This window comes from Ammospiza nelsoni, chromosome 17 (genome assembly GCF_027579445.1).
Source record: "Ammospiza nelsoni isolate bAmmNel1 chromosome 17, bAmmNel1.pri, whole genome shotgun sequence".
Classification (NCBI taxonomy): domain Eukaryota; kingdom Metazoa; phylum Chordata; class Aves; order Passeriformes; family Passerellidae; genus Ammospiza; species Ammospiza nelsoni.
In genome coordinates, this window is record NC_080649.1 from 16,327,045 (window position 1) to 16,354,906 (window position 27,862).

General features: G+C 42.4%; 1 protein-coding gene across 3 annotated transcripts; it reads left to right on the top strand.

Moving 5' to 3' along the window:
• Nucleotides 1-1,400: 1,400 nt before the first annotated feature.
• GLYR1 (glyoxylate reductase 1 homolog) lies at nt 1,401-27,247 on the top strand. 3 transcript variants are annotated; one of them, XM_059484696.1, is made up of 16 exons: nt 1,401-1,456; nt 3,494-3,530; nt 4,475-4,554; nt 11,350-11,488; nt 12,061-12,303; nt 15,312-15,398; nt 16,283-16,339; nt 17,398-17,448; nt 17,596-17,669; nt 19,401-19,500; nt 20,730-20,840; nt 21,142-21,243; nt 22,225-22,387; nt 22,800-22,979; nt 23,532-23,656; nt 23,982-27,247. In XM_059484696.1, exons 1-16 carry the CDS (start codon nt 1,419-1,421, stop codon nt 24,054-24,056), a joined length of 1,662 nt encoding a protein of 553 aa, XP_059340679.1. In that variant the 5' UTR covers nt 1,401-1,418; the 3' UTR covers nt 24,057-27,247. The 3 variants fall into 3 exon arrangements, with proteins under 3 accessions (XP_059340679.1, XP_059340680.1, XP_059340681.1); XM_059484697.1 differs by having other exon boundaries at nt 21,145-21,243; XM_059484698.1 differs by lacking the exon at nt 12,061-12,303.
• The last annotated feature ends 615 nt before the right edge of the window (nt 27,248-27,862 follow it).

The window sequence follows — 27,862 nt, forward strand, 5'->3', positions numbered from 1 at the left end:
CCTCTGAGCTGCTCCAGTCATGGAATGCCAGCACAGTGAGACTACGCTTTTAATGAGTAGACTTTAAGTAAAAACTGCATAGATCAGCCCTTGGATTTTGGCTAAATACTGGTAAATTAAATCTGACAGAAGGGTTTTTTTTCATTGAAATCTGTATCTTAAATTAAAGGAAGAACAGCAATTCCAGCACTGCTGCTAAGTCTTATATTGAAGGCATTCAGGATACTGAGTGGGGTTTTCCAGCAGCCAAGATCAATGTGTGAGGAGAAAGTGGTGTGTTCATGCATGCTGCACACTAAAAAAGTAAACCACACATTAAAAAGGCTCTTAAGACTAATATGGTGCATCTCTTGAAAAAAGATAGGGGCATAGGAGTAAGTAGGAGGTAGCTGATTAAGTTGAGAAACACTGGCTTAGAAAAAAATACTTGATCTCAATTCAGCTGTTAGAAAAGAGAGGAGACTCCTGGTACTAAAGTGATTTGGGGGAACTAGCAGAGCAATTAAACCACTTATTACAAGGTACAGGGTTGCGAGCTTGTACCCAAGGGCCGTGTAGCACAAGGATCAAGCTCGTTTTTGTTTAAGGCCCCCACATATCAGTTTCTGTGAGTCCACAGGGCAGAAGAGGTGACAAGAATGCTTGAAAAATTACAGAATTGGCTTTGTTGGACGGACAGAAATTAAAGACGCCACCACACACAGCAAGTCATCAGGTAAACGACGAAGCTCCGCAATAGCCAACCACATACGGCGTCTCCCCCTGCCTGGGAGAACGAGCGCAAATCATGTTCCAAACCCGCCACTTCCTGGTGGGGCTCCGCGGGGCTAGCGGGGGATACATACACAGTCCGAGGGCAGCGAACAGCGGCAGCAACGGAGCCCTTCGGTTTCTGCTTCTTAAGGGGAATTATATCAAGGGAACCGCTGTTTATTGGGGGGTGCTGCAGCGCCCTTCGCTGCCCCGGCGCAAACACGGGCCCCGCCGGGGGCGGCAGCCACCACCAGAGCGGCCCAGCAAAGAGACGCCGCCCCACGGGCCGCCACCTGCACTTCCAACGATGCGCTCGGCACACGGCGCTGCTTCCGACACTTCCGACGATGCGCTCCACACCGAGCTCCCGCGCAACGGCCCCTCCACACCCACGGCGGGGAAGCAGCAGCCCCGGAAGCAGCCCCGGGAGCGCCCGGCGGAACGGGCGGCAGCGCTCTGCCCCGCCCCGCGCGCCCATGGGAGCCGCCGCCGTCCCGGCGTCGCGGGGGGGGGGAGGGGGCGGCTGCCGCTGACAGCCCTCCCGTACACGTGACGGACCGCCTGCCCACGTGATGCGCTCGCCCAATGGGCGCGGCCACCGCCCCCCTCCCCCTGGTCGTGCTCCCGGCAGCCCCCGCGCGGCCCGGCCGGTCCGTGTCGGTAAGATGGCGACCGTGAGTCTGAGGCTCGGAGATCTGGTGTGGTGAGTGGCGGCGCAGGCTGGGCGGCGGCCGCGGAGCATGGCGGACTGGGCGCCTTTAGCGGAATCAGGCTGCGGCTGCGGAGACACTGGCGGGGCTGTAGCCGGCCCTGGGAGCGACGCGGCGGGAGCCGAGTCGGTCTGGGCCGCGCTGGGCGCTGTCAGCCCGCGGTGACTTCGGAGAGCGGCTGTGGGCAGGGTGGGGCTCGGCAGGGCATGGCAGTGCAGTGGTGGGGCTGCTGCCGGGTTGCGGGTATCGCCGCCGCCGTCCCTTGGGCAGTGTGGGAGGAGCGGCGGGAGGCAGCCCGGAGCCAGGGCACCGGGCGGGCGGGAGGCGGGCTGGGCTGGGAGCCGGGCCGGCACTGGGGAGGCTGGCGGGGGCGGCGCATGACAGAAGGATGGAGTCAGATGGAAGGATGAAGGAAGCGGGACGGAAGGACGAGCGCTGCGTGGTTCCCTTGTAAGCCCGGGCTCGCCTCCCGAGGGATGCGAGAAGGGTTAGAGATAGAAAGTGTTTATGGAGAGCCACGCACCGTTTCTTGGCAGTGCTTTAATGAAGCAACACAACAGTCCAGCGTTTCCTTGCAGGTTGGGGTGTCCCTGTGGAAACCCCCAGAAGCCGTTTCCCCTTGTCACTGCGATCTTACCCTCAGATAGTCAGAGCTGTGATTTCGTGTTTCCTGATGGGGAGAAGTGAGAGCATTCCACCGCGCCCTGTAAGCACCGATTAAGTGCATAGGTTTCGTTGTGCTGGATGGGCTAGGCTGTCCTGCCAGAGCTCAAAGAAGTAGCTGATTTCCAACACGTGAATAAATGCATGCATTTATAATAATAACCCAGATAAAAAGAAGGCTGTGCTTCAGACTGTGACAACTGCAGCTCTCATCTGAAAAATTTGCAGTGCTGGGAAGTTGTCTAATTTATATAGCAAAGTAAGTAAGGATTAGTTAATTTTAGCATATGTATTTCACATGAGAATTTGGGGAGTGTTACTCTCGGTGCTGGAATGCAGATTATCCTGCTTTAGTTTTGTACATGACAGCCAGGTGCTGTCCCTAGAGCTGTCGCAGGGAACTTTTAACAACGAGACAGCAACAGCAGAAAGGGTTTGCTGAATTTTTTTCTCAGTACAGTAATGGAAGCATTGAATATGAGACATGGTTGTGGTCACAGCTCTTGGCAGTGTTGCTGCCTGCCCTGGCTTCTGAATCCTCTGTGCAGCACTGCCATCTCAGCATGCTACAGTGCCACTTGCTGAGAAGTTTTGTGTCAGGAGCTGTTGGGCCCCAGAGGTTCTTTGCCCGTCTCTTGCAAGACACTTGCTAATGGGGTTTTGTGAGTACTGCAGCACAAGTCAGTGACAAGGGTGAAATAAGGATAAAGCTCACCAGGAAAGCTGGTGAGCTGGGGGCTAAGACTAATGTCTCTTCCTCCTCTGTGATTGTTTCTAGTGCCTAGTTTTCATAATGGAAACATTTGCAAGTCTAGAAAGTAAGCTTTTCTGCCTTTCTTCTATGGGTCTTCATATCTTCAGTTAGTGTGGTGGTGAGCGCTTGAAGAAAGTGATAATGGAACACCTGTTGAGGGGATCATGCTATTAATGCCTTTCTGCACAAATCAGAACCTTAGCTTTCTGTGCTGGGAGTTGGTGGCTGCTCTGCTCACCAGCTGCTCTAGACAGGTAGATAGAAGTTCTTAACCTGAACTTTGGTCTCATTGCATTCCTCAGTGTTTTTTTCAGCTCCATGTGAAGAAATCTCCACTCCTATGGTGCTGCAGTGCCTATTACTCTTGTATCTTGCAGACTGTGTTACTGCTACTCTTCTCTTCAGTTCTGGCAGTCCAGCAAGGTCAAACAGACTGTCCAGAGACCTGAGTTAGGTGCAGATGTCAGCCGTGTGTCCTGCCTTGAACAGAAGGCTTTGACTACAAACTGTAACTCTTATTATGAAAAGCGTGACATAATATGAAAAAGTAGGCATTGGGATAGTTAGTTTTTTCTCTAGTTCTAGTGCCTAATAATTTCTTTTTTTTCTCTAGGGGGAAGCTCGGCCGTTACCCTCCATGGCCAGGGAAGGTGAGGTTTGTTTGTGTTTATTGTTGCTTTTTTTAGTTTTTTTTTTTTTTTTTTTTTTTTTTTTTTTTTGGTGTGTTTTTTTTTTGTGTTTTCCTTCTGTGTAAGGAAAGCTTTGCTTGAAAGCATTTCAGTTTAGATTAATACCGGTTTTCTTGTTTGTTCTTTTACACATCTACCCCACAAATCTAAAGTGTGAACTAGTGTAGGGCTTTATTTGATATGTTATCTCAGTCTGTCAGTAAGAGCTGGTAGTTCATGTGGAATGAAAAGCCAACAGAGAGCCAGCTCTGGAACTGATTGTGATTCCCAAATTTAGTTGTTTAATCCCTGTCACTTTCTGCAAGACATGTTTCTTTTCTTCTATAGTAAGTTGGCTAACAGTACTGTCTTAAATAATGGAAATAAGGAGTCTGGCTTCTCAAGATACTGTTTTAGAGCTGTCGTTTTTGAGAATTATCTAGGGTGGTTTGATCCTACTTCTGGTTTGGTTGGGGTATTTTCAGATGAAAGATTTTTAAAAAGGAATTTTATATGCCGTTTGTATTCCTTCTACTTCTCAGAAAGACCTTTTATCTTATATGTTGTATGAGGGCTAAGCATGCTGAGGTAAGTTTGAGTCAGGTAAAAGAGTGGTCAATGTGGCTGACAACTATAAACATTTGGTTATTGGGTCAGGTTAACACCAGGGTCCTCTACAGGTGTCACCTTGTAACTGAATGATAGCTTTTCTCCTTACCAGCATTTTAAAGTTGATAAGCAATTTATTCTGCAAGTAAAGACAAAGTTTAAATTCTTAAGATTACCTAAGTGGAACAAATTTTTATTAATGCAAGTTATCCTCCTAATCAGATTTTAAAAAAATCTATAATAGCTGAAGACTGGGTGGTAAAATCACAAAATTTGTCACTATATGCTTTTTAATTATGATTTCTAATCACCTTTAGATTGTTAACCCACCTAAAGATCTGAAGAAACCTCGAGGAAAAAAGTGCTTCTTCGTGAAGTTTTTTGGAACAGAAGATCAGTATGTACCTCCTTGTTTTCATCTGGGGAAAATATTGTACCACACAACGTGGATCTTTTGTGGAAGAAATATTTACTAATATTACAGTGCAATGTAGCATTGTAAAGGATTCCCTTTGAACCACACAATAAAAGAAATTCAGCTGTTATTGCATGCTATATCTGCTCACTGAGGTGTATGAAGGGTATAAAAACTTAGCTTTAGGATTTGAGTTGCTGTGATAGCTCACCACTTTTAGGTGTGACATGACTGTGTCAGGTTTTAGCATGTAATGAGAAAGGTACAGCTCAGAGTATTTTTTTTCTGCTGCCAGAGGAATAAAAGTAACTATATAATTGTCATTTGTGAAAGAATATGCTTCCTACATGCTGATTGAAAACATTCTAGCCGTGCTTTTGTAAGACTTCACAGTATAAGAGAGCCAAAACTGTTTTAGAGTTCCTTTTTGCAAAGCAGAATTTAATGATTTCAAATGTGAGCAAAATCATAGTTGTCTTAGATTTAAATGATTACAAACTAAGTAAAAAAACCCAATGAAAAAGGCCCCTGAGAACTTGGATGTTTTGTGAAACTGAAAATTATTTTGATAACTTTTCAGTTTTCCTCTTTATTTTCTGCTATTAAGTCACGGAATAAAGAAGAAAATTGCAAATATCTGTGGAAGACTAAAAACCCCATTACTTTTAGGAAGAAAGATGACAAGAACTGAGGCCATTTGGTGAATGTCTCTTAAGGAAATTATTTTTCACTGCTAAATTATTTTTGCATAATACTAAAATATTTTTCCATTAAGAAATGAGGTCTAAATTTGATGGAGGAGTAGTGAATGCCACATAGTAATGGGAATGTTTGGATCTCTAGTAATTTGAGGCAGGTGAAGGTTGATTTGAGGCCAGAGAAGGTTTTTTGGTGGTGTTATTAAATATGATTATTTGAGCTAATAAATTCGGAGTTGAAGTGGATTATTTCTGTCCTGATTATTTGTTTTCAATTCTTGTATTTCACATTGAATCAAATACAGATTTTTTTGGTATTAAGACAAATGGTCAAATATCTTGGATACTGTAGCTGAGATTAATAACATGATTGCAAATGAAGAGTTCAGAGCTGCAAAATAATTGGGATTTCCTGCAAGATTCTAGAGCTCTGCCTCAGGCAGATTTGGTCATCTGGCACAGTGAAGTAATATGGTTGTTGCAGTGTAGCCCCTTCCCCACATTTCCAGCTTGTGAAATTTAATTATATCATGCTAGATAATCAAGAATTAGAAATTTACTTGCTTTGATTGATACCTGAAAATTGAATAGAAATAAAGACTATCACCTTTCTTTCAAATAATGTTGATAGAGACAAGAGACAGAAGCTTGTGTGCCTCTTCTGTCCTAACTTGGAATGTCAGAAGGATGTGCTGGTTAGAGTTGTGCTGTTCTAACCAGTGTGTTGCCTGAGAAAGTTCTCATATGTTTGATTGTGTTTGAGCATAATCAGCCAAATCAGGAAAAATAGAAATTATTTCACTTCAAATGTGAAGATGAAGAGGACATCTTTTGTACTTCTTTTGTACAAGTAAACTAGTGGGTTTGGCAAATACTTTTTTCAGGTGTGTGGATAAACAGGACTTGGAAGGTAACTGAGAGAATGTCACCACCTTATGAACAGCCTGAGGAGCAGCAGAGTGCAGAGCTGTCACTGTTCAAGGGGAGATGAGGAGTGCACTTACCCATACCGATGGTCTAGGGCATATAGCTTCTTTTTTAGCACCTCACTTCTTTGGCCGTGTTCACACTGTATGATGGCATTTCTTTACCATGGATCCATTGCTGCAGCTCTTGTATTACTGCCTTACTCTTTGAGGTTGAACAGGAGAGGATCTGGTCATCAGCTGTTCACCTCTTGTCCAGTGCATAGAAGGCAAAGGCGAAGCTGATTTCTGGATACAGTCCCTCCCGTGAACTTCTGAGGGTTGTTGCCAGCCAGTCTGTCAAGAGGTAGGCAGTGTCAGACCCTATTTTAGACTTACTTCCTTCTGAGGATTCTTAGATGCCTTCTGTGGCCAGAAATGCGCCTGTTCCAGGCTGGGTGCAAATTGTTCCCCACTGACTCAGGTGGCTTTGGTTTGTCATACTAAAGTTTAAGGAGAAAGATGTTTAGAAGTAAAAATTGATGTGCATGAGCAGAGCAGAAGGGTAAATAAAAACATACTGATGAGTTTGGCAGTGGTTTTGGTGTAGTGTATAAGTTTTGGTTTTTTGTGAAATTATGGCTAGCTCAGGATACAGCACAGGGGAAATGCATTTTCCTTTTTCTGCAAATTGAATATTACCGTGTACTAGGCCTTTGCAATGATGCAGTGACTAAGGAAATAGATTAACTGGAAAGCTGTGAGTACTTTTGGTCCAACATACAGAGGTGAGAGCGTGAGTACATTCTGACTGCTCTAAATCCTGGCTTTTGATAAATTTTCTACAGAGCACTGTACTCCATGTGTTGTGTTGGTGGTGTTAGTTTCTTCTGTTACTTTTGAAGGAATGGGTTTTCTGAAAGATAAGGATTCTCTACCCATGGAAGCAGATTTTGCTTATGTTTAAACTGTGAAGTACATATATGCTTTCCCACAGTGAAAGCCACCTGATGTTCATAGTGATGAAATACCCATGTCCTGTTCTAAGTGATTGTGTGCAATTAAGACAATCATGTAATGTCTTTTTATTACCTTGTTTTCCAAATTGATAAGGTGTTCTTTCTAGTCTGCCTAGGAGTTGTTTTTCTGAGTGTCTCTTCTTAGAGCAAGTCACATTAAAAGGATTCTCTGTCTAAAATCAAGAACAGTTGATGTTTCCTGCCCATAGACCTGACAAGCATGTAACAGCATCATTACAGGAATCTAAACAAAAATTTTGATTTAGTTTAGAAGTGGAACTTAGACCTCTTATCTGTGCTTCTAACTGTGCTTCTCAGATAGTATTTAAAATCCCCGTTTATTTTTATCTCCTACAGTTTTGTTGTAGGAAATCTTTGTAGATATTTCAGTAGTCAAGTAAGAACTTTTATTTTGCTGTGTATGTGCATTTATTGCTTTTAGTAGTTAAAACTAATAGACTGGCTGGCCTGCAAGTCTTTCTTGGTGTGTGTCATGCAGTTAAAAACAGTTTTACATTTTTTAGCCTGCTTAAGAATCATTATGATATTTGTTAAAACTTAAGATATAATTGCTTTGAAGGTGTCTTTCCACTGTGATTCTATAGAAATACTAGTGATGGTCCTGCAGCCCTCAGAGATGTGTGTACAAACACAGCCATTCACCTTTCTTCCTCCTTTGGTATTCCCTGATAGCCAAATGGACTTGCAAGTCATGTATATCACAGTCTTAACAGGAAGCTGTGACAGCCCATTCTTCCTTACAGCCTTTTGTAGCATCAGTGTGAAACTAAATATGGTGGGGTCAAGGGGCACTTCCTGATTTTATATATTAAGGGAAAAAATGGAGGAAGCTTGCAGTCAAAGACGAATGTAATAATTTGCAGCCCTTTCCATCAGGCACAGTAATTTTAACACAGCGCTCATTACCTTTCCATCCCCCATGTCCTGTTGGGATGAAAGCACCTACCTTTTTCTTTTGCCACAGTTTTCCCTGGTTTTCAAGGAGAGAGTAAATTCAGGATGTAGTCTTTCTGAAATGTTCTTTCAGGTCCTGACATGAGAAAACACTTGCTTTAAATTTGCCAACTGTTGGAAATACACCTTAGTAATCTGAGGGTCTGGAGGGATGGGCTGAACTGATGGCGTGGGTGAACTTGTGTTCCTGGTACTTCTCAGTGAGGCCGATTATCCCATGCAGAGCTCTGTGTTGCTGTAGCAGAGCCAGCTGGAACATTGATCAACATCCCTGCAAGCACAGTACCATAGCTGAAAATCACTACAGACAAAACTCTTCTGTCTCATACTGAGGAGGTATTTTTTTGCACAAATTTGAAAAACCTAATACTTAAATTTCCTTCAGTATTGGCCTGCTTCTGGATTTCTTCTAAATATCCCTTCCTTTATTCTAGTATGATATAGTCATTTTTGTATTTTTTTCCTAGGAGTTTATGTCCTAAGTTGCAGAGTTGAGTTGAGTTACTTAATTTATGAGGGTTGGGATGTTCCCTTTTAACAAAGGAAATCTGTCTTGATTTGTTGTATGCTCACACACACTGGCCTTGTAAATAACTAAGAAATTTTCTTTTGATTTTTAGAACTGGTTGTGTTAGCATTTAGTGTGGGCATCTAAAGTGCTATAGTCTAAAGCAATAAAATTTTTCCCAGACTGCAGTAAACAGAAATTTGGAGATACAGTGCTACTGTTTTCCATCCTTAGCTATATGGTTTGCAAAAAACGAAGATTGGTGGATATTCTTCCATCTCATTTCTGCAGCTTATCATTAGGAGTTGGTATCTGTAGACAGGAAGAGAATGGCTGGAATGGTGAAGGTTTGAAGATCTCCTTGCCTGTGCCATGGATTTCAATCTGGTGTCTCTGCATCTATCTGTGCCACTGTTTCCATGTAACTGCAGGTCACTTTCATACTTGTCTCTGCTTATTCTAACTTTTGCTTATTGTTCATGTTAATAATGTGGATTTGACATGGGCAGTGGTTTTCTAAGAGTGGTATTTTGGAGACGATGAGGAACAGTGTGAAGAAATTAAAAGAGAAAGCCGTTGCTAATAGGCATTTTTATTACATCTTTTCACTTTGCATGTAGCCCATTCTTTAGAGTTGCTGGGTGACTGCAGCAGTATGAATGCAATGTCATCTTAAATATGACATCTTCAGTGTCATCACTAATGTTCTTTTCATGCATTGATTCATTGCTGAATCAGGAGAGAAACAGTAGTTAATTTTATATGTTGTATCCTTGAGGCTGATCTAAATACTGGGCTTCATTGGCCTTGAGGGTATTGAGATCTTGTGTATAAACACAAATAGTTTTGTTTGGTGAAAAGTTCTTTAGTTTTCAAGTGCTTGAAACACTGCACGCAATTGGTTTGTGGACATTGGTGTCAAAAGAGACTCCTCTCTTATGGAAGGTTTTCCAAGTAGGTGATGCATAAAAAAAACTGGAAAGGAAAAGACCAATTTAATTTTTTCCCTGCTTTTTTAAAATTTATTTTTAACTGAGGCAGCATTTAAGATTGTTTTTCACTTATTAGTTTGTCTCTGAGATTTCTAGTTCTTTGTCCTGGTGGATCACAAGTGCCAAGATACATCTTTGAAGCTAGGAACCAGAAAAAGCTTTGTACTTCGGGCTTTCTCCCTACCAAAGGAAAAAGAATGAGAAAGGAAACTAATGTACCTGTGCAGTGAGGAGTGATAGGATGTGCAGAAACCTAAGAGAATGCCTTGAGGGAAAATAACTTATTTTTATTTAGAAATTCAGTCCTGCAACAACATTTAACATGTTTTTTTATATTGTGGTCCAAAGTTTGGTTTCCTTTATACATATAATGAAAGGCTTCTCGTGAGCTGGTGCTTTGTGGTACACAGGGATGTTTGTCACTGTTTGTCATACAGGCAGGCTTTACAGTGTAAGATAATTTTAAGGTGTGTTTCACAGTAATGCCTGGGCAGCTGTGAGAGATACCCTGAGTATCTGCTGGACTCAGATTCTAGTCTGAATGCAATGATTTGACTTATTATATAAAGCCAGTTCTTAAAAAAACAATGTAAACAAAGTGAAAGGATTCAGCTTTGCATGCCAGAGCACTGGCTTCTTTGGAAAGGATGCTGGCATTTTCCAGTAGCTTCTAGCAGGTATTGTCTCTGCAAGTGAGACCCAAAATGTTTCATTCTACTTTATTAAAGTTGATTCCTGATTACAAGCAATTTACAAACAATTGCTATTGCCAGTGAGGAGAAAGGTCTTAATATTTTTTAGTTAGAGTTTATTTTGTGGAGAGAGGAGAAACAATCAAGATTCAACAAAGCATTGCAATTATTTTTTGTTGTTTTAGTCTTCATTTTCAGTTTAACTATATAGTGTCTGAAAATGCAGCCTTTAAATCACTTCATCTGCTTGCAGAAGCTAGACTGCACTGGGGAATATTTAAAACCTGTATACGTGGATAGTCTTATGTAACGTAGGAATACCAGGGGCCGAGAGAAAGTCTGATTGCTCCAGTCAGAGGCAAAGGAAATAGTTATTTTTTCTCATAAACAAAATTATTGTTTTCATACAGAATACCTGGGTACATCAGAAATCAGTTCAGCAATGAGCTGTTGCTTTTGTATTAACTCTGTGTGGTCATCTCTATAGTGAGAATACATAATTTTGGAGTTTTTCCCCTACAGTTTTTTAGAAACCTGTATGCTCAATATATTTGAACCAGGGATTGATAGCTGAGAATTGTTAGGTGAACTTTACTCTCGAGTAGATTAGTGGTATTGCCTACTTTACCTGGAAGTGTGGGTCTGTGGGTGTTCCTCATGGTGAAACGAGTGCAGTCATTGGGCTGCCGTTGTTTTAAATGCGTCTTGTGATCACATCCAAAAGCTGTTTTGTCAGTAGAGAATAATGCTTAAAGGGGGACAGTGCTAGGATGAGAGGACATAAAACTTAAGAAGTAACAAAAGTGCCAGAAGAAAATTCTCACTGAATTCAGTAATAGCAGCCCTTCGCTTTCTAGATAGGTAGTGAGTTTGGGCCGTTGTCATCAGTAGAGCTGGGGGAGAAAATGTAGCTGTGTGTTTCTCAAAGCAGGAGAATTTAGAGGGCTGCAGTTTGGAAAATATAACGAGCTTCTTTTTTTGTTTCAAGTGCTTGGATCAAAGTGGAGCAGCTGAAGCCTTATCACCCTCACAAAGAGGAAATGATAAAGATTAACAAGGGTAAGCGCTTCCAGCAAGCTGTGGATGCTGTAGAGGAGTTTCTTAGAAAAACCAAAGGCAAGGACCAGGTGAGTGGCTTCTTTTTCACTGTGTGCTTTAAAACAGGTTTTGGCATGAATGATGATTAGATGCCTTGTTATGTGAAAGGAGTTTGTTGTCTCTGGCAAGTTGAGGAGAATTGGGTTTTCCTTCCTTTGGTTTTTGGGGTTTATTTCCGATCCTCTATTCTTCCCCGTTAAATCTTGTTTGGTGGGGAAAAGTGATTATTGGATTATTAAATGATGAAGAAACTGAAGAGGCTAATTGATCTACTTGTGATGATTTTATAAAACAGTCTTAAGTATTTGGTATCAACTAATCTTGTCTTTAGTATATTGGAAGTGCAAGCAGTCCTGGCAAGTCTTCAGGTGGCCTGTTCTGTTACATGCTTACTTAAACTGGTGTGTTTTTGCAGGAGAACTAACCAGGAACTTCATTCACCAACTCCAAAGGTCTAACAGATACGTAGTTTTCAAGTTACTGTGCTGTTGTTTTACTTGATAGTAATCAGCACGGGGTCCTTCACATCCTTGGTTTTGCATGAAAATCATTCCATCTCTTCTCTTCTTTCCTTACCATCTTCTATTCTATAATCTCTCAGGCGTCTTCCCATAACTCCACTGAAGAGAAGAATCGGCGTAATTCCAGTGAAGAAAGAGGCAAGCAATCTGCTGGTGAAGAGAAACGCAAAGCCAGTTTGTCTGAAGGAAAGGTGAAGAAGGGCACAGGGGAAGGAAAAAAGAGGGTTTCTTCTGTCTCGTCAGAGAGAGGATCAAAATCACCCTTGAAAAGAGCCCAGGATCAGAGCCCCCGAAAGCGGGGGCGTCCACCCAAGGATGAGAAGGTTTGTGTTGTGCATGTCCGCCAGTGCCCGTGGACTTGGCAGCTGGACTTGAGGTCTGACTGGCACCTTGACTAACAGGCCAGCAGGAAGAATCAGTTCAGTATCCCTTTTTTTTAAGCTTTTCCATGTTGCTACTTCTAGACCATTTGGCTGCCTGATACCAATTGGCAAGCATATTGTTGATTCTTCCTGTGATTTTTAGCAGTTAGTTGCTGTGAGTGGCTCTGTTTGTATCTTTGAGAGGGCTTTGAAAGCTGTATCAGGAGACTCCATTCTTTCGTCTTGTCATCCCTCGAGTTCAATTTGTGTGGGAAGGATTAGCAAAGAGATATGGGTCTTCATCTGGCTCCTGACTTCTCCCATCTCATCTGCTTCGTATGATCAGGTGATAAGTAGTTGCTCAACTTCAACCTCAGTACTCACAGAGTGAGATATCTTTAAGGGCTAGGGCTTAAAGAAGAAATTCATAGCCTGGGGAATCCACCAGAAGAATTGTCTTCATTTCAGCTTCTGTGCTTTAGGATATGTTCCCATCATCCATTCTGAAGGAGCCTTAATATTTTATTCCTACTACTTCCCTGATATTTCTCTATGTTGTGGCAGCACTTTGTCTACCCTCATATAGAGTTCCAGCCTTTTTATTATGGAACTCACTGTTGCGGTCTAGATCTTCCTATTCCAAATGGATATTTATTTTGGTGGATTATTACAAGTCATGTCCTTCATCAGTGACTAAACCTGAAGACAACTGGGAGACCTCAACTGAAACACCGTATGGCAACGTGCTTGCTCATCTGTGCTTCAAGGGGATCACGATGTGCTTCACAGTCTTTTCTTTTAGTCAGGATGCAAGTCAAGATGGTGGTCCTTGCTCTCTGGAATTGTGAACAGATTGGCCTTCGCTGGCTGAACAGCAGACTATCTTGGTGTGGTAAAATGAAGCTGATCATCTCAGATACTAGCTGTGAAGGCATCATAGAGTAGAGTCATAGCATATCCTGATTTGGAAGGGACACACAAGGATCATCAAGTCCAACTCCTAAGCGGTTAAAGAAAATATTGGCTCTTTTTTAGCACCGATGCCTGTGAAATTAGGCTGCGTAACAGATCCCATCAGTTTCTTCTATTGAGGGAAGTTGGAGGAGGGGAGAAATGTATGCATATTTATGAATTAAAACTAATAATTACAGAACTTGTCTTGACTGATGCAGGAAAATGCTTCATTGGCAACATAGTTTTCACTTTTCTAAGTGTCTTCCTATAAGCATGTTGTGTCTCCACATATTTCTGTTTAAATAAGCCACAAGACCTTTTTTTTCACTTGCAAAATGATTCTGTGTCTTTGAGCTAGGTTCATTCCAAAATTAATCAAAACTAATGGCTGGGAGAATTCTGATTGTGCTGACACATTGCATGCATAAGTTTTACTGTGTTATTTACCTTAGGACATCAGAGTGCTTTGAGTGAGCTAATTGTGGTAGTTGACATTATTTTACTGGCACCTGACAAGCAGACTGGTTTTAAAGTTGCCACACAGTGGTGGCCAGCTGTGTGATAACTTCCTGGCCACAAACCAGGAAATGAAGCAGGATAAGGTAGAAAAGTAAGCCTTATAGCTTCTTGAAAGTGGCATATAAAATAATTGCTATGAAAATATAACAATACTGCCTTAATACTGGTTTTCAACCTATGAAATAATTTTAAAATCTTGTCTTCTTGCCTGGTTCTCATAAATTCCTCAAGTTCTTAGCCCTAGAGTAGAAAACGTTTATGTTGTTGTCCTGAATTAATATGATCCTAGGATTTGTGGGTTTTTTTCCTCTGTTCCAGTCCAAATTCTGGCCTCCAAGTAATAAGAATGCATAAAAATCAAGAATCCAGTTTTTGCTGAGGTGTGCTCTATCTAGAAAGGCTCTGTGGCCATACATGATCATTTACATACTCTTACGTTTAGGCTTATATGAATATATTTGAAGGAGCACCAGAGCTTCATAGGTATCAAAGCGGGTTTTATCCACACTTCACCAGCTGGAGTATGCAGGAGACTCCCTAGGCAATACAAGGTTGGAGACTGATGTCTGCATTGTCCTGCTAACCCTTGGACAGTTGCATCGTTCTAGGTTACTCCTCCAGGACTCTTACTCTGTCTGTTTTTGCAAACAGTGTTCTTCTCTTGTGCTTCTGTGTGGATGCTAAGGTATATTGTGCATTTTCAGGAAGTAATTTCGGGGGGGAGGTAATGTGACTCCATTTCTGAAGCCTCATGTCAGAGGAAGACAGCACGTATTATGTAGAAGTCCTGTGCGTTCTCTTCATGTAGCATAAAAACACAGATGTCTATAGCATATATTGATGACCTATAGCATAGAGACTTACTTTAACCTATATGTTTTGGGGATATAAAAGATTAAGTTTAATCTGCTCAACATCAAAAGCCTCAGTATGTTAAGTACTATCATGATACTACAAACTGGGGCCTATGGAGCCGATGGGGCAGCCCACATACCAGTTTGTCTCATGGATTCTGCAAACTTGAGCAGATGTGGCTGTCAATCTTATGCTTTGAAGGTTCTCCTGATAACAGGTAGGCTATTCTATTGTGACAGGGTAGGATTAAAAGGGTTCGGACCTCTCATTGTAATGGTGTTCTTCACTCATTTGTTAAGTGTTTTGCATCCACCAGAGGAAAGTACGTGATCAAGCATGTTTGTTTTCTGCTCATTCCGTAAGTGCACAAATGCAGTGATTCCTCTTAGGTATGAAGAATGGACTCTCCAGAAACCATAAATCTGGTTGAAATCCTTAGCTGGCAGTTGATGCTTTTTCTCACCTCACCTGTATTGCTAATACTCCGTGTTTAAATATGAATGCTCATGGAAAGACCTGTGAAATTGAAGGCTTTTGTAGTGCTTTCGGAGCTCTCTATGTGTGTTCTAATGATCATCATGCTGTGACCTGCTCCTGAGCCAGATTTTAAGGTCTTTGTGATCCTCCTTCTGTCTCCTCAGGACCTCACAATTCCAGAGTCAAGTACAGTGAAGAGAGTGATGACTGGAACAGTGGCTGGATTTAAATGGCCGCCGAGTGTGAGCGAGGTGAGAAGCTTTACAACCTCTATGTTCTGAGTTTGTGGCAGCAAATCTAGAGCCTTTTGTCTGGCTGTAAAATAGCCTGTTCTTACATTCTTGTGTTCGAAGGTATTGCAGTATAACAAAGTTGAACAATATCCCAGATAGTTCAGAAGTATGCTGGGAAATGAGTTTTCTGTCTCTGTGGAACTACTTTGCAGATTCAAACTAAACTTGCTGTACTAATGTTTACACTTCTTGTTTCAAAAGCATTTCTGTGACTGACTTCCCAGGAGTGGAGGTGATCTGGATAGTCTCTCCCTGTCTGAATGCTATCACATGGGGTGCTTACATTTGATTTCCTTCACAAAGCAGCTTTTGAAAGCCTTTCGATTTTGTTGAGTAAATGAGTGATCAGTAAAGCAGAGTAAGAGCAGTGTGATTCCAGGCTAGTACGTGTGATACTCGCTGGGGAGATGAGGGATCTGGGCCTTCAGTCCTTGTTGGTGTTAGGATGGGTTTGCTTGGCATGTGACAGTCTTCACTCAATTCTCAGAATGCTGCCTTATGGAATTACTTAGAACCTGGAAAATAAGTGTTTTCATTTGCTTGGGAGAGGAAGAAGTGCAAGATGAATTTTCTTCCTCCCATGTTAATACTGCTTGTATACTTCTTTCCTACAGATGTCCAAAAATGAGGAATTTGGTTTGAATGGCTTTGGTTTTGAGAATGAAACAAAATGTAAACTACTTAATTGAAACAGATTCCTTGTTACAGCTGATACATTTTATGTTTTCTGCCTTATGCTGTTGCTCTCATGCAGCTTAGGGGAGCGAGGGAATTTTGCTGTGCTGTGGTAACTCAGTGACTCTCTTGATTTATTTCTGAGGCTGTATTTTCTCTCTTTGTAGCCTGTGAAGGACAGTGATCCACACTTTCATCACTTCCTGCTGAGCCAGACAGAGAAGGTAAGGATTTGGCAGACAAGATCATGTTGCTAGGTAGCTTGGAGTCCTGCCCTTTGCTGGAACTGAATACAAGGAGTATGCATAAAGAGCTCCAGAATTCTCTTCTTTAGGGGGTGGCAGTTAGATTATTTGAAGTATTCCAAGCCTGAAGATTTAGAGTGATTTAGCATTAAGTACAGTAAATAGTTTTAAGTAATTCAAGATTGTCTACCACTAGTTTTTGACAGATCTGATGTAATAAATTGTCTAGAATGAACAGGATGGACAGGAAAAGCTTTTTTTGTGTTCAAAAATCCTGTTGTTTGATTGTTTTTGATGGTTGTCCTGTCAGATTCTCCATCTGGATAGGCTTGCCAGTTCACTGAATGTTGCAAGAGAACTTCCAAGACCAGAAAAGCGCCGTGTAAAATACAGCCTGTTTATCTCCTGAGAGTCAGAAGTCTTGCAGGATTTTATATTCAGCAGTGAACATCAGGAGGAAAAGGAAAGATCAAATTAAGCATAAAAGGATTTATATCTCGCTGAGGATCTGGGCAGAGCCAGAAGGATTAAGAGCTGCTAACAGTTTTATCTATACAAGCTCACAGTAAGCAGCATGGGGAGAAGCAGCCTTTGCCTTAGCATTTGTAGAAAGCCTTCTACATGCCTTCTCATATTAACCAGAAGGTTTTGGTTCCACAACTTGCAGAGAGATAGTGAGTGTAGATGTGAGGCTTCATGGCAGGCTTCAGAGAGCTACATGTTAGGAGTAGGGATGGCCTAGGTTCTGGTGCCTCCAGAAGAGCCTGTTATGGGAACTACAGAAGGGAGTTTGCAGTGCCTTTGTCAGAAGACAGGGTGAATTGCTGGGGCAGGGTGGGAAAGAACGATCTTAATATCTTGCAATATATTTTAGGTTTTATTTTCTCCGCTTGAGGGAAGCCTCAGAGTTGTCCTGGTTTGAAGGTGGTGGTGGGTGGGTGAGCTCCCTGCTTCTGTGGAATAAGGATATGGTCTGTTTGCTCGGCAGAGTAAATCAGCACTGTCCTTCCCCTGAATGCTTTGTCTTCTCCATACAGCCAGCTGTCTGCTATCAAGCCATCACAAAAAAGCTGAAGGTTTGTGAAGAGGTAAAGCAAATCTTCATTTTGATGGATGTTTATTGTTATGAGGCGTTGCGGTTCTTCCAGAGTTGTGCATTAAATTATTTTTATTATTATTTTTCCCCTCTCTTTTCCCCACCCCCCTGCCCTTGTCCCCCCACCCCACTCCCTCAGGAGACAGGATCCACCTCCATCCAGGCAGCAGACAGCACAGCAGTCAATGGCAGCATCACACCTACAGACAAAAAGTAAGATCTCCAATACACTTCAGCCATTTCCTTCCCAGCTCATACATGCAGCCATTCTCCAGCCTGTCACTGAGAATGAATAAACCTAACATTTCCCTTTAACTGCACATTGCTTCTTTCCTTGTGTGAAACTGTTTGGGGGACGAAGGTGGAGAGAGGCACCTAAATTCAAAGGGTGCTGTGCAATACAAAATTCAGAGTAAATTCTGTCCTGGATACATCTGCAATTCGGAGTGTTTCTGCAGTTGTTTTTTTCAGTAGGTCCCACTGCAGGATGTTAGCAGCAGTATTCCGAAGTGTTGCATGAGATAGGAGGATAAAAGGGGATCTCTCTCCATTAGTTGACTGGGGTCATTTAATAGCTCTCCTGAGCATGCAGAAGACAAAAGAAAGAGGGAGATGTGTTCTCCCATTACAAAAACTTTGCTGTGTGGCACATGAGCTTTCTGGTTTCTCCTAACACACCCATTCTCTTTTATAGAGTGAGAGAAGGCTAGCTTGAGCTTCCTGTAACTTCTGCTCTGTTCACATTGAGTTCAGGCCACTCTTGCTGTTTGCTGTTGGGGCAGTTCTCGTGGGATGCCAGTTCTCACTTCTACTGCAGGGGAACAAAAATAACAATGAAGCTATTCAGGGAAAACAGTCTCTCAGGAAAGTGCATCTCAGAGGTGGGTTGTGAAGGAAGGAATACCTCTGCTGGTTTCGAGACTTGAAAATAGGTAGATCTTATTTGGGCCATATAAGGAGCCTGTAGTCATTTGCTCTGCCCTGTCTAAGGGCAGAAAGAGAAAAGGCAGCATGGCTAGCTGGGAGAAGACAGGTGCTGCTGTAGTGTGGCTATTTCTGCAGAATTAACTACTGGATTTGCCAGGTAGCTTTTGTTGTGGTGTTACCTTGGATATAACTGAATGCTTCAGAATCTCTGAAAACTCTGGGTTTTATGGGAAACTGCATGATGGGTAAAATGGTTCTTGCAGCAATATCTGCAAGAGGAATTTTTGTTGTAGGTGATCATAGGGACTTGATGGCATAGTCTCTCTTTTCTGAATGGAGGGAGCAAAATTCTTTCCAGCTTGTGGGAGGAAGGAAAGGCTGTTCTCTGGGACTGATGGTGACCTGTACTGGCTCAATACTTCCTTTCTTCCTTTGCCTGAAATGGCAGCTGTAGAACAGGGACTAGGTCTTTGGTCTGGCATGATGCTTAGCACAGTAGTCTTAGCTAGACTTTATCAAAACTAGGATACTAATGTATCGTTCAATTATACAAGCAAACATTGTATGTGTGACTTAGTTTTAAAGTCAGAAGATTAATAATTAGAGAAGCACCTGCTCATTTCTAGGTGTGCCCTTTAACTTCAGTAAAGCAATGACTGTCAACAGAAAGCACACAAAAAGCAATTTTTAGAAAGCAAAAAACCACACATAAACCATCTACCCCAAGCTAACAAAAAGAATCCAGATCATCCAAACCTTTAGTATTTAGGTGATCTTCTGAAATAGGCTAAAGACTTTGTTCAGGAAATTGTTAGGGCTGCTTGGTAAGCAAAATAAATTTCAGCTTGCTTTTAAAGCTCAGTATTTGCCCATTGTAGCTGTGGTGGCAGTAGAACATGTTTGTTTGGGTATTTTTTTGTGCTGATGATGTTCCAGTTTGCTCTTTGTCATTTCCAGCACCATGAGAAGCTAACACTGATTGCTCTCTCTTGCATTAATGTTTACCTATACCCTTAGGATAGGATTTCTGGGCCTTGGTCTGATGGGAAGTGGCATTGTCTCCAACTTGCTAAAGATGGGTCACACTGTCACTGTCTGGAACCGGACTGCTGAGAAGGTAGGCATGTGCTTAAGCCTCTGCTAAACATTCAGTTACCCCCTGTATCTCATGGAATCATCTGTCAATGGTGTCTGGGAGGATATGCCAAAGAAACACAAGGATATGCTTGCCACCTTGTTTTGTCCTGTTTCTATGTGCTTGTTGGTGGGCATGACTAGGTGCAGCTGTGGTCTGTTCTAGTGTGGTCACTCTTATGTCAGCAGTCTCACCCCACTGTCTTTTTGTGTAAGAGGAGAGTTGTCAGAAAAAATACACTTTTGTATATTACACCCATATATGTGTTGAAGAATGAGTTGTAACATGCCTCTGAAAATAACTACTGATGTGAATAGCCATGGTCAGTGTATTGTGCATCTGTGAATAGCCATTAAAATACTGCTGATGTGAATTGCCATGCAACGTATTGTGCCAAAAAGGCCAGGTGCAGGGAGTTATCCCAGAAGATTGAGGGTATGGTAAGATGCACTGCTCAGCTGCAGGTTAGTCTACATCTGTTGTGCTAGTCATGTGGTAACAAGTGTTCTGTTAAAGACCTGCTGTGTCATGAGACCAGGATGGAGAAGGGCTTTATAGGAGTATTCAAACTGAAAATGGAGCTTATATTGCATTGCATTTATATACTAGACAGTGTTACTCTTTGTAGTGGAGTAGGAATATAGGTAGCTGGGGGAGATGTGGTAGTTGTAAGATGCTGTGGAATAGCAGAGCAGGAAGGGCGCTGTGGTTACTTTGTTAAAAGGGGACTAAGATTTATTTTTTTCAAGAGCAAAACATGGCTGATATGAGGGGATAGGGTAAGAAGGAGCTAAGATTTTGAAGCAGCAGCCCTCTGAAACACACTCATCTCAGATGTGCATATTCCTATTACTATCCAGTAACACATGTTGCTATGACCTTTAACCAATTTTTTTCCCTAAATCTTCCTTTTTTTCCCCCAATAATTTCTTGCCAAACCCACAAATTTCTTACTGTTTCACCTTAGAGTTGTATTTCTTTGTGTCTTTCTTTCAAAGTTCTTCACCCCTTCTTCAGAAAAGCTGCAAAAAAGCCCTGCACACACACATGTGTGTGTAGACAAACCAACAGAAGAAGACAAAGTTGTGTAATTAACATGCCTGTCTCCTTTGGAGTTGTGTCCTGCAGTAGAATTTTTACAGCAAAGTGCAAAGAATCCGTTTGCTTGGTATTTAATATTTGTCTTACCTTTGGACTTGTGCCTTTTGCAGTGTGATTTGTTCATCCAGGAGGGTGCACGGCTGGGAAGAACCCCTGCTGAAGTAGTCTCCACCTGTGACATCACGTTTGCCTGTGTATCAGATCCAAAAGCAGCAAAGGATGTAAGGATTAGCTCTTATTTTACCCCTGCTGGTTAGACTGTGAGATGGCAGTCACTGAATGCCGGTTCTGATTCCTGCTAACCACAGTAGCCTGGGTCATTGTACATCCTGAGCAGTGCAGCTGTGTAAAAATAAATGTCCTAAAAAAAATGAAGCATTTTAAAAATGAAGTCTTTGATTCTCTGGTTCTGATAACCCTCTGGGGGTCTGCCACTGTAGTGCCAGACTCAGCTGGACTCCTGCAGAAGTGGGGTTTCTCTGCAGACACCCTATTGCTTTACCGCTCTTCTGTTCTCCACAGCTGGTGCTTGGTCCAAGTGGAGTGTTGCAGGGGATTCGCCCAGGGAAGTGTTATGTGGATATGTCCACAGTGGATGCAGATACAGTCACAGAGCTGGCCCAGGTAATCACCGAACTGAGCCTCTTAACAGCAGCAGGTGTTCGTTCAGCAGAAGTTCTTCAGTTTCTGTTGGTAATAAAACTTTTAGAGGTCCTTGGGAGAGTCTCAAGTTCCAGGCAAACAAGACAAGTCTTCTTTGTCAAGTCTTAACCAGCAAACATGTTCCCTGGTGATACCAGCGAAGTTGTAGATTGGCAGAGCTGTTACCTGACACCATTGCAAACAGGTAGCCAAATTTTGATCCCCTAAGAAATATTTGTAGACAGGTTGGTATTCTGTAGCAAACTCGTGAGTAAAACCCTATCTAGATTAATGACTGATGAAATGCGAAATGTGCCTAGTTTAAGTGCTCTGGTTGGGGAAAATTAATGCCTTCACATTTCATTCTATAGAAATATTATTATAGGATTTCTGTAGAAGTGTTCCGATTACTTCTGCTGTGGTATCTGTGATTTCTTTTTTGACATCTTGCTTGTTCCCCACTGCCCTAAGGCAGCATGTGTGGTTTTACAAGGAAGGGGAACTGGTTTTGTCAAGTTCTAAGTAAACATGTTGTTGATGCGCTGGTGTGTAACATTAATTGGGAGAATGCAGATCACCCGTATTAGTAAACATCTGGCTGAAGAGATCTGCCAAAGGCCTTTCCTCTGTGGGAAAGAGGGGAAAATACAATGATCAGTCTTCTGGGGTTCTTATATGACATATACACCTTCAACATTGGTCCCTTGGCCAGTATAGGGTGCCATGACTAAAGCGTGTCAGTTCAGCTACTTAAAATATACACAGTAGTGATGGGTGCTGAAGGGTTTTGCATGGACCCTTCTGGTCTTAATCACACTTTGCAGGATACATCACAATAGTGCTTTCCTCTCCTGTTGGAGCTATTTGTTCTGCTTTAAATTTCTGTCCTTAGTGGCAGGTATGCCTTAAATTATGTTCCTGCTGCTGTTCATGCACAGCTAACCAGAGATGTTCTTCTCCCAGGTGATAGTGTCCCGAGGTGGTCGCTTTCTGGAAGCACCAGTCTCAGGAAACCAGCAGCTCTCTAATGATGGAATGCTTGTGATCCTGGCAGCTGGTGACAGGGGTTTATATGAGGACTGCAGCAGCTGTTTCCAAGCCATGGGGAAGACCTCTTTTTTCTTAGGTAATTGAAATGTGGAGGGCCTGATAGCAATTTCTTAGTGCAAGGACTGGGAATTTCAGCAAGGAGTCTGAGATGTATATGTCACCTTTTCTCTGTGGGCAATGTGGGAAATTGGCTTGCTGCTCTGGAACTTGGCCAGTTTCAGAGCCTGCAGGCTAAGGTTTTTTTTTTTGAATACCAGCTTATTTTGGAGGATCTGTGATACTTTCGGTTTTAAATAATATTTTCTTATTATTTCTCCATTCCTTTGAGTGCTTGGAAAATGGAAATATTTTCTGAAGTCTTTCAGGTCAAGGGAGAGATGCCAAGTGCTTGATGACAGGAATCTAACAGTGTCACTGCTGTGTGGGCTAGGGAGGCAGGGCTGCTACTTCTCTTCTGGAGGAATCCCAATGGTGTGTCTCACTCCCAGGTGAAGTAGGCAATGCCGCCAAGATGATGCTGATTGTGAACATGGTCCAAGGCAGCTTCATGGCAACAATAGCAGAAGGACTGACTTTGGCTCAAGTGACTGGCCAGTCCCAGCAGACCCTTCTGGATATCCTCAATCAGGGACAACTTGCCAGCATCTTCCTGGACCAGAAGTGCCAAAGTAAAGTTCTCTTACATTATTTTCTTACAGGTCATTTTTACAATCTAGCAGCTTTTCAGATCGTGGCAGAAGGTAGAAAATAACAACCCCATCTTCATCAGCCTGGGATAGTGGTTATTTTAAGCATTCTGGAAATTAATGCTTAAAATACAGCTTTTCAGATAGTGGCAGAAGGTAGAACATAACAATCTCATCATCATCAACCTGGGATAATGGTTATTTTGAGCATTCTGTAAATGAAGAACTGAGTTCCCATTCCTTCCCCTTCATAGCTGGGACTTCTGTGAATCTGAGTTAGGACTGCTTAGGCCTTAAGTCAGGATTTCATTGCAGCAGGGTAACAAGCTGCTTAGAAATCTTAGCTCACTTTGTCTGTGGGCAGTAGTGATATTAATCTACTGTGGCCAAATGAGGATGGAGAGTGCAAAAACAGGAGAGTTAAAAGTAGTGATCAGCAATGGAAAGAGAGATTGGTGTTGAATTACAACCCCCTGCAGCATTGGCTTGGCTTACTTTTGTCATGCTTAATTTTGCATGGGTTCCTCTCCGCAGATATTTTGCAAGGAAACTTCAAACCTGATTTCTACCTGAAGTACATCCAGAAGGATCTTAGATTAGCTATTGCACTGGGCGATTCTGTCAACCACCCAACTCCCATGGCAGCTGCTGCCAACGAGGTAAGAGTTGTTCAGTGTTTAGATGTGTTCTTTAGCATTTATTCAACAGTGCCATTTGTCAATCGGAGACACAGATCAAAGAATTACATCATCTCTAAGACAAGGGAATAGTGATTGAAATATTTTTTTACTAGGGTAGCATTGGATTTGTTTTGATTGTAGAGACGCTTAGAATGTTACATCAGGAAACACAGAAAGACCTGGCATTTTCTGATCTGCACTTGGATTATTTGATGTCCTGTGTGGTTCTCTGGTTGCAGTGGTCAGCAAAGGAGTTTTTCTTCACACAAGAGCAGGCTCTGATCCTTTTCTGATTTCTCTTTAGGTCTATAAACGAGCAAAAGCCTTGGACCAATCTGACAACGACATGTCCGCAGTGTACAGGGCCTACATCCATTAGGCTGCACCCTTCTTACTGTTCATACGATGATGATTGATTAATATTATTATGATACTGGGTTTTAACTCTGGACCAGTCCATCTCTGTCTTTCCATTTCCTTTTATACACAAACTTTGAGACCTGCTGTGGTGAGCCTTCCACTGTGGCAGGAGGGGGGAGGAGGGGGCTCGGATTGTTGCAGTCTAATTAGAAAAATCCATGCCATGCACTGACAGTCGTGAGATGAAACAGCGGCAATTGTTCAGAAGCTCTGAGGCAACTCTGCCAGAAATCTGCTGCTTGGCTGCTTTAATTTTCCTCTGTTTGCTAGTCCAAGATGCTGTTTCTAACAATCCCTTTTCTTCTTTGCTGTGAAATAATGCAAGTGCTGGACTCTCTGTATCAAGGGGACAGGGTCCTTGGTCCCAAGTAAGGTGAGGAGCATGCCTGCTAATTAGCCACTGTTAGAGAACAAGGCACCTCCCATGGAGGAGAAAGGCAGTTCCAGGGGGTAAGGGGAGTTGAGTGCAGCACTGTCTTGATTCAGTTTCTTTTTAGACTTCCACTTCCCCACCTTGATGGAGGAATTCCTGTACTGTTAAAGATAACACATTGCATCCATGTCTTCCCCTGTACAGACAACTACAGCTTAGGGAATACAAACTGTACTGAAAATAGGAGAATACTTATGTCAATGAGACTCCTGAAAGGTTTATCATAGCCCATCCAAAACATCATTGGAAAGTAACACCTTTGCATAGAAAACTGCGAGACAAACATAGTGCCTACAAAACTGGGCTAGAGATTTTACTTGTTCCTGGCCTTAGCTTATGTTATGTTAGTACTTGTTTGGTTTTTTTTTAACCCTTGTAGTCAATAATTACAAAGGTGTCTTGGATTGCAGCAGTGTCACAAGCAGAGTGGTGAGTCTGAAAAGGGAGAGAAGAATGATCCAAGAGATTGAGATTCCTGAGCTCCTTTCCACGCTCTCTGGCCTTTGCATGGTTGTCACATCTGTTTGCCCATCTATAAAGGTGGGTGATGATTACCTACCTCACAGAGATACTTTTGTGTACTGCCTAGTGATCTTTATACATGTCAGATTTTCCATACATGTTCTTAGTGTTACTACTTTGGGTACAAGATAGCACAGCATGAGCCTTCTCCCTGTATCTGTGAACTCTGCTTATGGCCAGATACCAACTTCTAGAAAGACCAATAACTGAGATTGGGGAGGCTAAGACCACTGCTGAGCTTTAGTCTAGAGATGGGTGACATGAACTGCAGATGCCAAGGCTAGAGAACAGAGATGGTCTCAGTGTAGATAGCAGAGCAACCCAGAGTCCAAAGGATGCCTGTCACAAAAAATGCTCGGGGTGTGGCTTGGTTTTTGGTTTGTTTGGGTTTTTTTTTTTTTTCCAATTCTCAGTATTAGCCTTTTGGGAGTGTTCTTGCATTTTAAATTTGAGTGTTAGAAAAATGCCAGTGAGAAACTTTGGCCAAAATCACTTCTCAAGTGGTACAATCTCCTTCCTCCCTTGAGCTGGGATTCTGAAAGGAAAGAAGACAAATTCAAATTAGGTTGTGTTCCTGACATCTGCCCCTGCCATCTTATTTTTTTTTCCTTGGAACTTAATGGCTGTGTAAGGAAATTTTCCCTGGGTTAGGATTTCTTACCAGTCCTGCTTTGTGCAGCATGTGTGTATGGTTCAGGGACACCTTGTTAAGAAAGAAAGAAGGAAAGTGTCACATACTCATTTTGTCACATACTCATTGAATCACAACATCTAATGCCTTATGCTGTAAATGTTACTTTGAGTATTTCACTTCCTGTGATGACTGTTCCTTGTGGGCTAATGCTGTATTCTGCATTACTTATATCCTATAGTGAACACCTGGCAACAGGGCTGTCAGACCTCACTGCCTCTTGGCCACTGTGTGTGGGCGATGGTAGTTCTATACCTGTGTTCCTTTGGCAATGCCACTGCCATTCTGTATGTAGGTATTCACGTTAAAGGCATGTAAAATTGCCAGCATAGCTAACCATTGACCTGCTTTGGCACACTGTTCTTCTCCACTCAGAACTCCACAGTTAGCATCTGAAGTCCTTTGTTAAACATATTATAGTAAAAAAAAAAATCTCTCATATGAATTGTGCATTGTGGGCATCTGAGGGAAGTTGTGGGTTTGGAGGCAGGAAATGAGACTGAAGGAAAAAAATCTTTTGGGAGGAAGAAGGAGGTACTGTCCCGTGTGCAGAGCCAGTTCAGTGGCGTCCCCCCCCGTCCCTGCCGTCTTGCGCCAGAGTGACCGTGAATGGTGTGAGCAGTGGTAATGGAGTATCTTTGTTAGTTTGTGGTGCCTCTGGATACAGAGAGAATGCCAAAGGAGCTCTCAAGTCCTGTGACAGGTATTTCATAATGAATTCAAAGGACCAGTCCCAAGGCAGCTCACTGCTGCAGGGTTTGTTTCTAGAAATACTGTAGTTCCCAAGAATGGAGATGGTTATTTCTGTGGGAGTGGCGGATGTGGACTAGTTAACACTGTAATTTATCCTGGAAGGGTCTGACTGCAGCTTTCAGCCATTGTGGGTAGCTGTAGAGTGGCTGCAGTGCTGCCTGGACAGCTGTACAGTCACAGGTGTGCCCAGGAGAAGCAGGAGGAGACCAAAGAGCTCTGATGTGGCTCTGAAGAGGAGGGATGGAAATGGGGGAATCCAGACTGTTCCAGATGCCAGTTGAGATTGCTGTCAGTCTCACTCAGATTCTTGTATTTATGTCTGTAGCCTCTGAATGTGGATTTGAGTCTGTTCCTAGGCCTGGGATTTGAGGGAGGGAAGTGGGGGAAGCAATGGATTGAGAGATGCTCTAATAAAACGGGCTAGTTAAATGTTGTCCTAATATTGTTGACAATTCTGTAAAGTTTCTTTTTATGAAGATTTGTTTTAGAAGTTTGCTTTTTTTAACTCCCTCCTTTTTAAAGAGAAAATGTGACACTTGTGAAAGCTTGTAAGAAAAGCAGTTTCCTTTTTCCTCAATGATAGATCACATAGTTCATTAAGGTTGTGAATTTTTATTTTCCTGCCTTGTTTTTAATTAACATTTGTCATTCAGAATAGGATGTGTGAAAATGTTTAAATGGCAAAGATTTTTTTTTTGTGCAAATAACAAAGCTACTGGCAAAAAGAATAAAACTTTTCTTGGTAACTGAATGTTCTTGTGGCATTTTCTGAAGCCTATCAGAGCTGTCTTGGGGCATTAAGGAAGTATGTGTTCCTCAGAACACAAGAAACTCAGAGCTGCTGAAAACCAAGTCATCTGAAAACTGAGTAATCCTGAGAGCACTTCAGTCATTGCTCAAGCTTGAAAGTCTCAGTGAGGCATTACAGAGGATAAGTTTGGATAAATTCCATGCTCTGTGTGCAGAGGGCTACATGCATCTGGGATGAGAGGAGGATCCTTGGTTTTAATATTCTGGTGTTGATGACAACTTCTGTTAAGTTTTGGGCTGGGATATTAATCCTTCTGGCATTTGGGTTTTTGAATCCAGTGGAAGATTCTTGTCCATCACAGGAGGGTGGAATGAGATGAGCATTAAGGATCCTGTCAACCCCAGTGTTCCCATGATTCTGTGAACAGTAACTCAGCAGTTAATTTGGTATTCTAAGATATGATCCTTAACTGAAATGTTTACAAGCTCTGAATACTGCTCGTGGATAATCAGACACTTGGACAGCAGTAGCTGTTCCTGCCCTGAGGTGTGAGGATGAAATGAAGTGTAGATAATAGTGGGTTTCAGGTGCAGTGAGTTACAGGTGCCCGAGGAA

Bases quoted from the DNA above. Each gene is read 5' to 3' on its own strand.
- GLYR1 (XM_059484696.1), top strand. From the start codon at position 1,419: ATGGCGACCGTGAGTCTGAGGCTCGGAGATCTGGTGTG. The intron at 3,531-4,474 runs GTGAGGTTTGTT...AATCACCTTTAG, and splicing joins ACCCTCCATGGCCAGGGAAG to ATTGTTAACCCACCTAAAGA. The intron at 12,304-15,311 runs GTTTGTGTTGTG...CTGTCTCCTCAG, and splicing joins GTCCACCCAAGGATGAGAAG to GACCTCACAATTCCAGAGTC.